The sequence below is a fragment of the Sarcophilus harrisii genome, chromosome 2, assembly GCF_902635505.1.
Source record: "Sarcophilus harrisii chromosome 2, mSarHar1.11, whole genome shotgun sequence".
Classification (NCBI taxonomy): domain Eukaryota; kingdom Metazoa; phylum Chordata; class Mammalia; order Dasyuromorphia; family Dasyuridae; genus Sarcophilus; species Sarcophilus harrisii.
In genome coordinates this window covers 14,762,106-14,778,868 of record NC_045427.1, presented here as the reverse complement: position 1 = coordinate 14,778,868, position 16,763 = coordinate 14,762,106, and the positions used below count along the sequence as shown (strand labels likewise).

General features: G+C 39.1%; 1 protein-coding gene across 2 annotated transcripts in view; it reads right to left on the bottom strand.

Moving 5' to 3' along the window:
* Positions 1-479: 479 nt before the first annotated feature.
* Positions 480-16,763, bottom strand: part of ADRA1A (adrenoceptor alpha 1A) — a 130,449-nt gene continuing 114,165 nt past the window's right edge. The window contains exons 3-4 of one of the 2 annotated variants that reach the window (XM_003758700.3): positions 15,200-15,435; positions 480-8,477 (exon numbers count right to left, since the gene is read on the bottom strand). In XM_003758700.3, coding sequence (XP_003758748.2) covers positions 8,469-8,477; positions 15,200-15,435 — 245 coding nt within the window. In that variant the 3' untranslated portion in view covers positions 480-8,468. Of the gene's footprint in view, positions 8,478-14,091; positions 15,436-16,763 lie in introns of those variants that run through there. The other variant, XM_023495290.2, reaches the window with a different exon arrangement.

Sequence of the window (16,763 nt, the reverse complement as noted above, 5' to 3'; positions counted from 1 at the left end):
TTTTTCTGTTTTCATTCCTATTCTCTTTGGCCACATAGTCTCCCTGACTGCCTTCGATTCCACTGACCTTTTGACTGGTCAACATTGCTTCTTAGCTGGTTCTTTGACTTTCTCTTCAGACATCTCTACCCATTTAGACATGACCTGGTGCTTAATAAGTGCTTAATAAATGGTTGACTTCTTTGTCAGACATCTCTACCCATTTAGACATGACCTGGCACACAGCAGGTGGGTGCTTAATAAATGCTTATTAAATGATTGACTTCTTGGCTTGCTACTTATGTAAGGCATTCTGTTTCTGAACATAATCAGTAAAATATGAGCCTCTTGAGAGGAAGAACTGTTTCATTTTTGTCTTTCTATTGCCAGCATTTAGCACAGTGGCTGGAACATGGTAAGTGCTTGATAAGTGTTAGTGGGTGGATTGAATTTTCACAACAACAATGTGATTCATTGAAACATTATAGAATTTAAAGAAAGACATTTAAAATATTTTATTAGAGGACACATTTCAATATTGAACAAGACATAAATATGTTGCTGTATTGATAGGAGTGTAAATACTTATAATTTGAATTACATCATTGAAACAAATAGAACAACTCCCTTAAAACATGAATGAATCGCATGGCCACAAAGCACATCCCTCCCCCAATAATTTACTTGTCAGCTTATTAATTAATTTATACATTCATTTAATTCAAGAAAAATGACCAGCATGATTTTTTTTCAATGGTTTTATAAAAATGGTGTTTGGAAAATTCAGAAACATTTAAACATCATGGTTCAAAGATAGTCCATTCCATGAGAATAAAACGTCTTAAAAGCCATTTTCAGCTTGGGTGTCAATGCAAAATACTGCAGCTGATTCAAGTAGACAGATATTTTTGCAAGGCAGGATGCAAGTCAAGCTCATGAACAGACCTATCGGGAACATGAGCATTCAGTCTGTGACAGCATATACAACACAACCCACATTGCCACAATATTTAGGAAAGAGATATATACATATATATATATTTTTTTTTTCACAAAATAAAAAGACCAAAAGGTACCATCCACTCAAAATCTCATGTACAGAAATGATCAAATACCCAAAGCTAGAAGAGGATGAGGATGAATCGTGGATGGCTGGTCCATTGGTGGAAATTTCACAGGGAATGGGGGTGGAGCTTTATTGAGCTTATGTTAAGGGTTATGTGGGAGACCACTCTATCTGATGGGCAGCCCCACACAGTACCTATCTGTTCTGGATACTACATAGAGTATGTATCCTGGGTAACTTTTATTAGAAAACAAGCAGAAGAGGGGCAGCCAGCTGGGAAACGAGCTCAGACTCATGCTTCGAGGAGGATTGTCGCATGCTATTGAACCAGAGCTATAATTTCACAAGGATGTAATGAACCTTTACTTGGGGTGGAACGTATACCATGCTAGGAGGAATAAGCAGAATCCTATCAGTTACTAGTTGACACTAGTAAAACCTTTCCCTTAGAATTTTTTTTTGAAGTACCATTCAAGGCTTGTGGCTACTCTTACACATAATGAGTCATCCTTCTCAGCTGTAAATCCCCTTGACATAACATAAGTTGAACATCATCCAACTTTTAGTGCCAAAGTTTAAGCTCTTCTTCAGAAGTACAGAGATTTAATTATTATCTAAAGCCAGCATTTAAAAAATGGATTAAAAGACACCACCCATTTCTCAGCCCTTCTCAGTTACTGTTGTTTTTAAAATAACACTGCATCACGGAGAACAACACCGGCTTGTTAATGCCTCACAAAGCATTGGCTGTTGGCTATGGATTAGTTGCTCACGCATGTTTATTTACATGATGAGTTAGCAGAAAAGAAACTGAATTACTTTTTTCAATATAAAGAGAACTGAAGAAAAAGGCTTCTGAGGCCCAAGATTTCCAATGGCATAAACAAAAGGGGCCTAGATTTGTCATCCACTGGCCCTTTAAAGGTTCAGCCTTGGATAGAAGGTAAAATGGGAAAGAAGGGAGAGCTGTGTGTGCTTGGGGAAGAATTGGTGATGGAGCTAGTTTACTGTGCCAAATCCTGGGGCTGAGAGGCAGCCATTTGTCTTGACAGTTTCCCTTGGCAGGTGTTGGTGTTTCTGCGGTTGCATTTCCTGTATCTGTGAACTTTGCAAGGGAGGATGGTGGAGAGAAATTAGAATCTGGACTGTGGAAAGGAAAGTTGTGTAAGCATGAGAACACAATAGAGAGAGACTGTTACACTGTGTTACGTCTCCAAGAATATGAACAATTAGATCCTGAAACCTGTTCTTGGCTTTTGCATGTTTGTTTTTGCAAGTGCTCATTAACTCATTCATTTAGACACGGATCAAAATTCAGATCGGGACAATGGACATGGGATTGGATCCAAAGCAAAGTTTCCTTTTTAAAGAGAGCCTTCATTTGAAAGTTAGATGGCACCTAGACTCGAAGCTGTAAAGGACCACACAGGACACCTAGATGAATCCCCTCATTTTAGACTTGAGAAAAATAAAACTCTTTAAGGTCCAGTGACTTGCCTCAAATTACAAAGCTAGTGATCAACCAAACTAGAAGATTTTTTTTAAACTCTACTACATTGTACCTCTTGATGTGATGATTTGTTTAAATTTAATAGTGCTTGACAAGTGCATTTATTAAGCACCTACTCGGTGCAGAACACTGTGCATGGGTATTAAGCACCTACTTGGTTCAGAACATTGTGTTAGAACTAGAGGAGAAATAGAGTTTAGATTCAGTTAAATTCAATAAGTAATTCAATTAAGCATCTACCACATATCGGGTGCTGTACTAGACTCTGGAGGAAACAAAGGCAAAAATAAAATAATTCCTGACCTCAAGGAGCTGGCCTTTTATTGAAGGAAGACAAGAAGCATACAGATAAATCAATTCAACATGATCACAAGTTTGGTACAACTGAGGAGGCTGGGAAAAATCTTGTCGAAGAGGTGTTATTCAATATGAAACTTACTGTGAGTTATTAGCTCCAAGAAGCATAGGTGAAAAGGGAGGGAACTCCAGATATGGGGAGTTGCAAAGACACAGAGGAAAGAAATGAAATGTTGTATATTGGGAACAGCAAATAAAACAATTTTGCTGGAATAAGAATATCATGGAATCCTTTTTGCTCAAAATCAACAAATGAATGAACTCAATTTCTTGGGCATAAGTTCTTGCCACGAACTTGAGAAATCAATTAACACCAAATGAGATTTCTCTCTCCTCATCATCCCCATGACAGAGGAAGTGTGAGCTGACTTTATTCTGACATGATAGCTGTGTGACTTTGGGAAAGCCATCTTTGTGAACTTCAATTTCTGAGATGTAACGTGAGGGAGTTGGACAGGATGACTTCTATTATGTCTTCTGGATCTGAGTCTATTAACCTATGATATATTTTTAACTTCATGCACTAGGCATTTTCTTGAATAGTTCTGTCTACACTTGACCTAACAGTGTCCCAGAAAAGTGAACTATAGTTGCAGTAGGGGTACCAATCAGCTTTGGTAGAATTAGCTTCCAAAACAATGAAATTATGAGTCTAGCAAAAATAAAAACAGTTCCATAAAAGTAAGATTCTTCTCAACTTTTTTTGGTGAGGCTGGAGAAATCAAATTACTCTTAAAATGTATACTTTATGCTTCAGTTTATCATGACATACTGAATTATACTTTTGTTTAGCATGAGATAAACCAGAGGAAATCTGAGTGGGACAAACATTTATCCCTTTTAAGAAACAGAATCATTCTTTCACGAAGTACCCAATTCATATTCAAATGATGTAAGTCAGCAAAGTCATTCATAATGGAAAAAATAAAATGGATGAAAAGTGCATATTGACCAGATTATAGCATCCAGTTGGATGAACAACTAATTGAGTCAGTACATTAGTGATTCTAGGTTGGCTGTTCATTTCAGGTGGGTCGTGATGTGGGCCACAACAGAAGAATAGAGAAAATCATGGGAAACTGTGTAAGAATTTCAATAATGAGTGAAAATATGTCTAATGTCAAGTTTTTGTGTTATATGGCTGCAAATTAAAAAAACAACAACATGATCTTAGAAGAATTACATAAAATTTCCCACTCTCTTATTTATCTGTGTTTGTAAGTGCAAAGCTATAAGGCAAATCTGTATTTATTCAGGTCCAAAATAAATCTATTCATCAATAATTATTTATGAAATACTTATCATATTCTAGGCACTAGGGTGCTAAGGATACAAATACAAAAAAATGAAACAATCCCTACCATGAGGAACTTACATTCATGATGAAGTACATTCATATTTCAATGAAAATGCTCCTGTGGAATTAACATTAATCATTGATCACATATCATAGGTTTAGAGCTGTGGTGATTTTATAGATCCTGTAGTCCAAACTCTTAATTTTATAGATAAAAACTAAGGACCAGAGTTGGGGGAAGGCATTTCCCCAAATCCTTGGACTCCCAATTCTGTTCTCTAATGTCTATGATTGTCCAAAGCATTTAATTTTTTAATTTTTTTTCTCTGTGTCAAGGATGACCAATGAAATCCTGCAACAAGCTAGCCGTTTTCTTCCTAGAAACTGAAAAGATGATTGATATGAATAGAACATGTTTATACAAAGCTGAAGTGGAACATGAAATCCATGCCCCAGATTTACTCATGGCTTAAAACAAGTGTAAGAACCAGAGTTAGGAGCAGACTGTATGGAAAAGGTTGGGGCAAGAAGATAGCCAAAGAATGTGACTCGGTGTCCATAGTTAGATTGGACCACGATGAGCTTGGCATATAGCCATACTCAGGTCATACCATTGCTTGTGTAAAGTCTGGAACTTAGTGGTACAGGGAATAGAGTGCTGGAGGAAGAAGACCTGAATTCAGATCCCCTCTAAGACATTAATTGTGTAGTCCTGGACAAGTCGCTCTATAAAAGGAGGGACTTGGCTTGATGGTCTCCATGGTTTTCAAGTTCTAAATGGTTCTTCTAGTTCTAGATCTATGGTCCTACGAGACTTGTCTCAGATATGTAATATGTGTGCAATCCTGGGCAAGTCAAATGACTTCGCTGTGCCTCAGTATTCTCACCTGTAAGATAAAAGAGTTTCATTTGATTGCTCCTATGGGCCCCTTTCTGTCTAAATGAATTGTTCTATGACTTTATGATTTGAAAATCAAAACTGGAGAAACCTGAGGCTACAATTGAGGTCTTGAGAGATGTATATCATAAGACTGAGCTCTGTGAACTTGGGTTGATTTGACTCTGATTAGGTAAGAGAGCCTCCAGAGGAAGGAAAGCCAGACAGTGAAGAATCCAGAGACTAAGTCATAGGAGTGTCACTTGAATGAACCGAGGATATTTACAATGAGAAGATTTGACAATTGTCTTAAAGTACAGTCTTAAATTAAGATTTGTATGTATCAGAACAATCAGATTAGATTATTCCACTTGGTCCCAGAGGGTAGAAATAGGAGCAGGGAGGAGAAGCTATGGAGAAGAAGCATTTAACTTGATCCCAGGAAAAGCAGAGATTTCTAAAAATTACCTTGGGGTGTGTGTGTGTGTGTGTGTGTGTGTGTGTGTGTATCTCTGTGTGTGTGTATCTCTGTGTGTGCATGCATGTGGAGTATGTCCTCCCTTCCTGGAAGTCTCAGGGCAAGAATTGAATGACTATCTGTCAGGTATAGTCTCTATAACATTCTTTTTAATATATGGACTGGATCTGATGGCTACTAAAGTTCTGGGACCTAAATGAATAAATTTGTCAAAGAATATATTTTGAATTAAACATTTTGAACTAAATATTTTGGTTCTTTCAGATCTCTCAGAATGACTGCTCCCTGCCTCTGCCTGACCAGTCACAGAGTCCTCCTTATACTTTTTATCTCCAGTTCTTCCTCTCTGCTCCTGATGTCACCACCCTAGTACGACCCTCACCATCTTTTCCTGGATTAATAACCTGCCCTTCTTTCTATAGTGTCTCCATCCCCTTGTTCTTTGCATGATTTCTAAAACAACTTTCCTAATGTACACATTCGATCTCACTCTCTGGCTCAAAAACTTTCTCTGACTCTCCTTTCCTTCTGGCATTAAATATGAATTCTGTAGCTCGATATCCCAAACCTACTATATGATAAGTCTTCATCCTGTGTTCCGATGCTTATCTTCCACTTCTTTCCTTCATGGTCCAGTAAAATTGGACTTCTGGCTCTTCCGTGAACTGCTTCTGTGGATTCCCCCTGGCTAGAACATGTCTTCCTTTAAGAATGATCTCTGTCCCAGGCTCATCTCGGCTGTCCCTGAAACCTTCCTAGAACAATTCCTTTTGACATCCCTTTTCCCCCCTCAAATGCTTTACGTTTCCTTCTCTGTACATATTTTGTCTCACCACTTCCATGTCTCAGTAGACTGTGAGCTTCTTGAAAGCAGGAGAGCTTCAGACAATTAAGACGCATTTATTAAGCACTTCCTCTGGGCCAGGCGCCGAAAAAGAAAGGCAAAAACAGAAAGCTTCTTGCTCTCAAGGAGCTCACATCCTAATGGGAAAGATGACATTCAAATTATTGCATTTTAGGGGTAAACAATTTTTTTGCCTTGCTGTCCCAAGTATTTATCACAAAACTTTGCATATAATCGGAACTTAATAAAATTCTTTGAATAAAAATGATTAAGAAGGTGATTTATCAGAGAAATCAGCTCTTTTCATGGAAGTAAAGAGGAGTAAATAGGGCAAAAGAGAGGGCAGGACAAAACAGAAGAAGATTCCGTGAGGTTATAAAGAAGTGGGCTCAGTGTCCAAGCTTTGAATAGTAGACATTAGTTGGTAAATCAGTCTGACATGCATTATGATGGGGATGAAGGGGGGAACTAGGGATTTCTGCAGAGAAAATAGGTTGTCTTGCAGTCAAGGAAGAAGATTGGCCTACAAATTGTTAACAGACCCTTCAAACTTCTGGCTCAGTCCCTCATTGGAGGAACAGGGACTTCTCTCTTGGCCCGAGTTCCATCCTACCTCAAATGAGGAGGTCATATTGTATCAACTCTGAGGTCCCTCTAAGCTCTGATGTGTTGTGTTTCTATGAACTGGTTGGCTTGCCTCTAAAATTTCTCACAATTCTAGATCTGTATTCCTATTAATTAGGGAGAGCCATGAAAATAATGGCTAATGTCTTAAAATAATGAGCTCAGGCATCAGGGTTTTCTGCCTTTTCTTCTACTTTCACAGATTCAAATTTGCCTTGTCTCTTCATTGTATTATATTCCATTCAATTGTACCATACTGTTATGTTGCGATGGACTTGTATAGTTTTAATGGCTCATTAATATTCCAGCACCTTAGGATAATAGAGGGCCATAGATTTAGAGTTAGAAGATATCTTAGTGGTCCCCAAGTGCAATGTCCTTATCTTACAGTTGAAGAAATCCAGCTTCAGGAGTTTGTCCAAAGCCATCCAGAGAGTAAGTGGATGAGCTGAGAATGGAATCCTGGTACGCTGTCTCTCCAACTAGTATTCTTTGTTCTGTTCCATGTTGTCTAGGTTCAAATCCTGGTTCTGACTCTTACTACATTTACGGCTTTGGGTCATAGTTGAGCCATATACATGGTAAAGGCCCTTCATGCTTTAGTTTCCTTAACTTTAAATGATGACATTAAACTCGATGACCACTAGGCTCTAAATTTATGAATCTATCGTTCTTTCATTTCCCAGATATGGTGTATATTTAATCCTGGATTCTTTTTATTTATTTATTTTTTTGATTTATTGTTCTTTGTCTATCTTAGTGATGATTCCCCTCATTTTTTAATACACAACACTACACAAGGTGAGCAATAGAATGCCTGATCATGCTATAACGAGAGAATTATTTTTCTCATTCATCTCATCACCTGTCCTGGATCTAAGAGGCAGTGAAAACATTATTCAGCTACCCAACTTTGAACAAATGTCAGAGATGAGTGTGAGGAAAACAAAAAGCCCCATCTTTGCTGGCCACTTTAATCTAATAGCAACTTTGGTATCACCAGTACCAGTTATCCATGCTTCAGGAGCAGAGAACATTGTGGGACAGCTTCCCTGTGTTGTGTAGACAAGGCTTTTTTATGTGATTGCCATCCCTTATCAAGTGAGCTTCTGGGAACATGAAGAGGAGAGAGGTGAGCTGAGCATCTGCAGACAGCTTGAGTATTCTCTGTAGGAAGCTTAACTCAGTTACCATGTGCCTCTGTGGCCAGTGGCTCTTCCACCCCCATCAGCAAAATTGCAAACTGTGATCTCCACTCACCCATCTTGCAGAGGCTCTGGAGGGCCACAGGGCTCATAGCCAACATTGTTTATGAAGATGGGAGTCAAAACAGGCTGAGATCAGCCTTGCTCCATGACCAAGTTTGTGGGCAAGGAACAGATGCATAGAGTGTCCTCAATGGCTCCGGCTGGAGCTGTTTGAAGGTGTTTTCAGAGTTAAAAGTCCTAGTGGTATGAAAAGAGATTACAATAAGTGAACACCAAGGTCTCCTCCGCACCTGTCCCTTAGTTGTTCTAGTGGACTTCCAAAGGTGCATTTTGCTTATCAGAGCATATTAAATTGCCATCAGTGAGACTCCCTTCAATGACACCTAATTAAGTACGGTCTTCATAGGCAAGAGAGCATCATCTTCCCAAAGAGCAATGAATTTGAGCAGAACTAGGCCCAGAAGCAATTGAAGAAAGCCTGAAGAATTTTGATTAAGAGTAGCTGTGATTAGATACTGAGAAATACATAAATCACTAACTCAAACAAACAGCTGGTGCCATATTCCCATGCTCAGATGAAGAACCTTTGCTCCCAAGACCAGCAGGTCATAGTAGATGCATGATGTTCATCTTGATCTAGTGCTTAGTACTCACACCTGAAATGACCTCAATTAATTTACCATTATTTAGGAAAAGAAGTTAATTAAGCAAGTTAAAAGAAGTAGAATCTCATAATTGGAAAAGACTTCCAAGATCATCTGATCCAACTTATACCTGAGCAAGAATTTCTTTTTTTGTTTGTTTGTTTGTTTGTTTTTGCTTGAGGCAAGTGGGGTTAAGTGACTTGCCCAGAGCTGGAAAATATTAAGTATTGGATTTGAACTCAGATCCTCCTGCCTTCAGAGCCAGTGCTCTACCCACTGTCTAGATGCCCCGAGCAAGAATTCTTGATAAGATATATGACTAGCATTACCCATTTAGGAACATCCCACCAACTCCAAAACTGCCCATTTCATCTTTGGAGAGTGACTATTTAGCAGATTTTCAAGTCAAAACCTGCCTGTTGGTAACTATTGCTCTACTTTTGCCCTCTTTGGCTCAATAGAAAAGGCCTAACCTTAGGGTTGTGTGAGGACTTAAGGTAACTCTTCTAATTGAGTATATAATGAGTAGTTACAACTTCCAACAATTTCATTATTGACGGTAATCTTTAATGACTCCTAGATTCTCTCCCAGTAAAATCTAAACTCCTTAAAGGTAGGGAGTTTTGACTTATCTTTGCATCCTCAGGGACTAATATTGCCTAGTTCATATTAGTTACCCAGTAAATATTTGTTGAATTGATTTGAATTGAACTGAATTTGTCCTCCTAGACAGGGCCAAATCTTATTCCATTCCATCAACTCTTGGAAACATGGAATAAGATCAAAGACAAGAAATCTTGTATTTTTTTTCCTAACTCAAACGATTCTCTTCCCATCTGTAATGTCCCAGAATAGAATCGGGATGCTGTAAGTGACAAGGTTGTATAGAAGTTAATTATAAGGATAAAGAGAAAAAGATTTGGGGGAACAATTTGAGACCCTGAAAAAGTCATAACAGGGACTATTTTTTCATTTCTTCTGGGACCTAGCTCACCCAAAGGCATGGTTTTGGTGTCTTAATGTTTTAAGTGGATAGTCACATAGGCCAAATGCAGTCTTTTGGTAGGAATAGTCTCCTAGATAGGAGAAAATGAGTAAAAGGTTCTGATGGATGCTCAAGTGTTGATAGTCAGCCAAATAATCACTTTCTGAGACTCTTCATGTCTCCTTATCACCAGAGCAACACAGGTCTTTGTCCAGTTTGAAAATGGCATTTTACATAACACAAATAATCCCTAGTCCTGTGAGTTTAGCCTTTCCCATTAATTGTGATGACTTCTAGGGTTAGAGAGCCACTTCAAACTTCCTAGTTGAATATATTCAAGAAGCCTTTTCAATCCCAATCATTCTGGGTAAATTCTCTAGACTAAAAATAGAGGCAGTAAACATGAGACAGGAAAAGGGTCTAACCATGACTGTCATTTGCCTAAAACAGAAAACACCAAGGCTTGGTGCCAAAATATAATAATTTCAGACAGTGTTGTGTGCTCTGAGTCGTAGGGATTGATTTGGTCTCTTGGTTAAAAAGCCAATTGAAGTCACCAATCTCCTCCTCCACCCCAACCCAATAGGCTAAACTTCACATGATATTGTCAAAATTTTAAATCAACAATTGCATATAATTTTATGACCAATTTGTGCTATGGAAAAATGGAAAAATGTCAAAGTGTTATTCTTGGTTCCAGAGAATGAGAATGAGGCTGGAGTTTAAGGTATTTAGGGATATTTGACATTGTAATAGTCATTATGGTTGATGCAAATGATTGGATAATTTTCTGGTTAGTGAATTTTGCTAGAAAAGTAAGTTTCCATCTCATTTTTTGTTAGCTAGTTTTGTTTTGTTTTTGCTTCTGTTTTAGGTGGTTAGGTATAGGAAGATTTGGAAACAGAATGACCTTGACATGAATTCTGTTCCAGTCACTGATTGTACGAGACTTGGAAAAGCTATTTAACCTTCCTTAGCTTCAGTTTCCTGATTTCTAAAATGAGCATAATGAAAATATCCATAGCACTTTGGATTATTGTGAGGATTGAATGAGATAATATGTACAGGGCTTTGCAAATCTTCAAGCATTATATAAATGCTAATATAACCCCATCAATTGAGGTTATTGATAATTTGACTTCAAGGTGCTTAGAGATCTTCTCTCAAAACATATCGTCTTTTTCAGGGGGACCATATGCTACTATTCTTTCCAAGAGGCTGATAGTCTCATTTTCTGTAGGTGAGTGAGGGGTCTTGTCTAAGACATTTCAACTTAGAAGAAAACAGTCTCATCCAATTTAGATAAATTCATCAAGATTAAGTAAGGATGACATACAGAAAAGTTCATAGGACCATTAAGTTAGAGGTGGAATAAATTTTCGAGTCCAACCTCATCCTTTTATAGATAAGGAAACTGAAATAAGGAGGGATTAAGTTATTTGTCCAACATGACATAGATCATAAGTGGAACAGTTGGACTTTGAAGCCAAATCTTCTGCACCAAATCCAGCTTATTTTCCCCTGCTGAATCATTCTAAACCCTTTAATTTTTGACCCCTAATATCTAATTTGCATTTTAATATATTTGACATCTACTGGTCATCCAGCCATTTGGGGGAAGGGGTGAGGAGAAGGAGGGGAAAAACTGGAACAAGAGGTTTGGCAGTTGTCAATGCTGTAAAGTTACCCATACATATAACCTGTAAATAAAAGGCTATTAAAATTAAAAAAAATAATTTTTGACCCCTAAATTCTTCCTATTTAGGAAGATTTGCCAGGCATGACAGGAATCCTCATCATCTTTTGTAACCATTATCAAATCAGTGAAAGTTATAAAACCAGAGTATCATTGACTAAGAGATCTTGAGCTCAAAGTCCTTGAGTGAGGTCTTCTTTGTTAGAAGAGAAACGTGAAATTTAGAGAGAGGAAGGGATTTGCCCATAAGGGAAGCTATGATTCATGATGTCCAGCTACCATACAAACCATGCAAGGTGGAATTATACCAAAAAGGAGGGAAAACATATGCAAGGAAAGTTCTTTCACTGGTCACTTTCAGGAAAGGAATGGAACAATATCTCCCAACTCTTCCCAATTGTGCAAACAATTCCCACAAAAACTCTTGATTAATCCCCATTAGACAGTCTTCATTGCAACATGCAAGATGATGATCTCAGACTACAGTATCATTGCCAGAGTTGCAAGAAAGAAAATGGAAGTATAGCTTGTTCCGGTTCCTGGGGCTAGATAAACTTTGTACTTTAACTAGAGGGGGAGTAATCAAGATTTACGTCCCAGAGACCCATAATTTTGATCAGTGACAAAAATAAAAATGGGGCTACCAAATCCCTGTGGACTGCATATTGACTTAGAAAGCCACATATTAACATTAGCTCTGTTCTATTGTGTTTTCATTTATTTTGTTGAATATTTCCCAATTCCATTTTAATTAGATCTGTACTTGTGAGTGTTGAGAGGAGGGCCAAGTGTTTGACACCTTGGCGATTGCTTGAAAGCCCTTGCAATCCTTCAAGACAAGGTACCATGGAGTTGAATACCTAGTTACCAAGAATAGCAAGTAAAGATGGGAAGTAAAAAGGAGACATCCAAGATGAACACTTGCATTCTCTACCCCTACTATGTATAGTAGAATCATCTCATGCTATTTGCCCTGGGTGCAACATTCCTAGTTATGTCTCTGCTCGCTAAACACTTTGAAAACATTAAAGGAAAGGTGTTAGACAAAGAAAAGAATGGTCCCATGGAAATGGCCCAGAGCCATCTGCTAAGCCATGACCGTACTGATCTGGCAAGAAAAGATACATTTGAATTGGAGCTGGCTCCTGCCCACACAACACAGGTGTGTGGGATACTCAGTGCCCGGAGCATCATGCAACAGCATGCAATGGATACTGAAGTCCTGATGTGCCTGGAAGGATGAACAGCCCTCCATTTGCTCAGAAATGAGTTCCTGAAATAGCAGGTGATTTGTGGAGAAGGGTCTTCCTGCCCCAGCCAAACTGAAGAGGCTGTGGAGTTCTTTGGCAGCCTCAACCAGCAGGTGCAATGAGCTCTCGTTTGCTCTTTTCCCTTCCCTTCAGTGTGCTGCAAATGACATTTTTTTTACTCATCAGCTCCTCAAAATGGCTTAACTAGTTTTATAGTTAAGATGAATCAATTCAAATCCAACAGATATTGATGGAGAGATGGAGAGCCAGGCTCAAGACCAGGCAAACATGGGTGAAAGTCCTGCCTCTGATCGACTGTATGACTCTGTGGTTGGGCTTCAGTCTGTAAGATCTTAATTTCAGGTCTTGTCTCTAATACTTACTCCCTGTATGGCCATGCAGGTGCTGACCTACATTGATAGAGGGAACTTGCACACTGGGAGTTCCATATACCAACAAAATCAGGTCTAGTGCCTCCATTATCTCTAGGGGACAGGTGCTGTAATAGGTGCTGGAGATACAAAACCCAAATGAAATTATTCTCCCTTTTAAAGAATTTATATTCTACTGGGGGATATAATATATAAAAAAGTAAGTAAATATCATAATTAACTTTTAGACAGCTTTTAAGATTTGCAAAGCACTTTATACTCCATATATTATATCTTTTGGGCCACACAAAAACCTTGTGAAGCAAATGCTTTTCTTTCTTTCATTTTACAGATAAGGAAACTGAGGCATGGGGTCACATAGTTCATAAATGTCTGAAACAGGATTCCAGCTACTCTGCCATGGTGACTTTCAAAGTGGCAACAGGAGGCAGAGCAGTATCCAAATTCTCATCCTAATTATCTGGTAGACTAAACTTCCTGATGAAAGGAACTGTTTTGTTTTCATCTTTGTGTTCCTAGAGTCTAATACTGCACCTTGAGGATAGAAGGTACTTAATACATGTTTTTTTAAAAATTAAATTAAATCAACGTCTGAACTTTAATAGAAGATAAATTTCTTGAGGGTAGAGGCTATTTCACTTTTGTTTTCCTCTCCATTAGAGTCTAGCAAAGTGCCTGGGACATATTAGGTGCTTAATACGTGCTTGTTGAATGAAATCAAATCTTTTGATTAAATGTGACTCTCCTTCATCCAGTGTTCATATAGCACTTTGTCTTTATCTCTCCATTGACCCCATAACCCTTTACCTTGGACCTTAATCATCTGTGTGCATAATATACCTCTTTACTAGACTGTGAGCTCCTTAAGAGCAGGGACTGTATTCTTTTTTTTTCCCTGTATGTCCAACATCCAGCACATAAAAAACATCCAGCAATTTCTAAGCATATGGTGAATTATTGAACTTTACCAGTAAAAGATTTCAGTCATCTTATTGGCACTTTCAACACTCCATTCCCACTCCTCACCCCTCAAAAAGAATTTCCCTTTTTCCCATTCAAAAGCTCAATGAATGTCATCTCATGCTAGTCTCTGGGAATTGAGGGCTGGCATCAAAGCAAGAATCCAGAGAAAAGTAAACTTCACTCTCATATTTCCCACAGCAGAGATTCAGCAAGGGTCCACAGTGGTCAGGTGGAAGCACTTTCCCTCGAGGAGAAGGGAAATATGCTTAGGGATATTGAGCTCCATTTTGAATCTTCTCCCTTTCCCTCTCCTGTTCTTATTCACTAAAATAGTGACTGAGGCCATCAGTAGATTCAGCCTGGAAAAAAAAATATCCTCGCGCCATCAAGAAATAACTCCAAACTTAGAGTGTGCGCTGAAAATATTCCCGATGAAATCATAATCATATATTTATAGTCTTTTGGATTGTGGAGGAAATTTTGTTTCCCATGATATATTTCGTTGGAACGACCAGAGACAAAAAGGAAGGCTCAGAGAGAAAGAGGGTTCCCAGCAGGGAAATGATTGCCATCGTTCTAAGTCACCGGACTATGAGATGATCTCTCATCTCTCGCTCTCTTTCCTCCCCACCCCACCCTACAAGGAAGGCCATTGCCTTAACTCCAGGAAGAAGAACCATCCAGGCTTGATGAATGGGAGATGGAATATCAAATGACCCATTCCTCCTCCCTGGGGACTGTTCCAGCCCATTAGACCTCCTCCCCATTCTCACTGAGGGAGATGGTGTGGATCTTAATGGTGGGCAGTTGGCGGTTCTCTTGGACGGCTGAGCCCGAGGCCCCCACGCAGCAGCAGACCCTCAGAAAGCTTTTGCTTCTCACCCGGGCCGAGGTGCAGGAGGATTGGTCATGGGACATGCCTTTCTTAGGGGGCCCACTGGAGGTGGAAGAGAAAAATTTCCACTCGCAGACCCCCTCTGACTTGGAGATCTTATAGAAGGTCTCCCCTGATCCCACTGGGATACGCACCAAATCCTTGTGCTGTTCTATGGCGTGGCTGGGTGGGTTGAGAGTATAGCCAATGACATGTTTTGTGGATTGCCTTCTTCGGAGACACTGGACTCTCAGGACATTCTGAAACGCCTTTTTAAACTCTTGACTGGAGCAGGGATAGATGATGGGGTTGATGCAGCTGTTTAAGTATCCGAGCCAAAAGGCTATTTTAAAAACAGTATCCGAGGGCTTGGATTCAGGGAAGAAAGACCCTAGAATAAAACACAAATACATTCACATACATTATTTGGTCGGGTTGGAGCATAGCAGAATAAGGTGATATGCGCAGGGTTACAAAATAGAGTACCGAGGCAGAAACATAGATTTTAGGGCAAAAAAAAAAAAAAAAATAGAAATCTAATTGTAAAACATATCACTGTCATTAGCAGGCTGTGGGATTCTGGGTATGTTATTAAATCTCTCTGAGCCTCAATTATTTCAATTGTAGGATGAGGATAATATTTGTAGTACCTTTCTCATTGGGCTATTGTGTTTGTAAAACAGAAATTTAAGGGTTTTTTTTTTTTAATGATGTTTGTAATTTTGAAAAAAATCATTCAATCTCTTTGAGTCTCAATTTCCTCATCTGTAAAATGGGAATCATATCTGCAGTCTCACAGGATCATCGCAAAAAGCAGGTGAGAACTGTTTGGAAAGTGTGCTACTAAGGGTATAGAGATGGAGGAATGTTACAAAGTTTGTAAGTGGTTTGTTCTCTTTGGGAAAAGCAACTTATCAAACCCGATCAAGAGGGCTTCAGATTTAACCTTGACCCTGGCCAGGTTGATCTCCTCTCCTTCTCTCGAACCCACCATGTTTATTTTTACATCTAGGCCTTTGCTTTACTCCCAATACTTGGCAAACTCCTGATTACATTTAGGATCAAATATAAAATCCCTCTGTTTGGTGTTCAGGGCCTTTCGTGATCCTGCCTTCTCCCACCATTGCAGTCAGTTTACACCTAACAACCGCATACTCTTCAGTCCAATGACGTTAAACTCCTGGCTGTTCTAGGAAGAAGACATTCCACCTCTGGGCTCAAAGCATTTTCTCTGGATGCCTCCCATGCCTGGAGTGTTCTCACTCCTCATCTCTGCCTCTCAAGTTCTAATTACATTCCCACCATCTACTGGAAACCTTTCGGAATCTCTATTAGTTCTAGGCTTTCTCCCCTGTTAATGATTTTTCTTTTTTGGTACGTTGCTTGTCCAAACATATTTGTTTGATTGCTGTCCTCCTCCTTCTTAACTGTGAGCTCCTCGAGGGTATGAAGGGGTTTTGGCTTTTGTATCCCTAAAGCTTAGCACCATACCTGGAACACACTAGGTTCTTAATAAATGCAAATAAGGAGTGTTCTCTCCACTCTCAATCTATTCAAATCAATGAATCAACCAATAATCATCTTTCAAGATCCAGCTCAGATATTAGCTCTTCTAGGAAGCGCCTCCAGGAAGGGCTTTCTCTTTCGCCTACTCCTGAACCTTACAGCATGAGCATCGCCTTTGGTGGACGATGTCCTTCCCCCAGTGGCCACATGGTA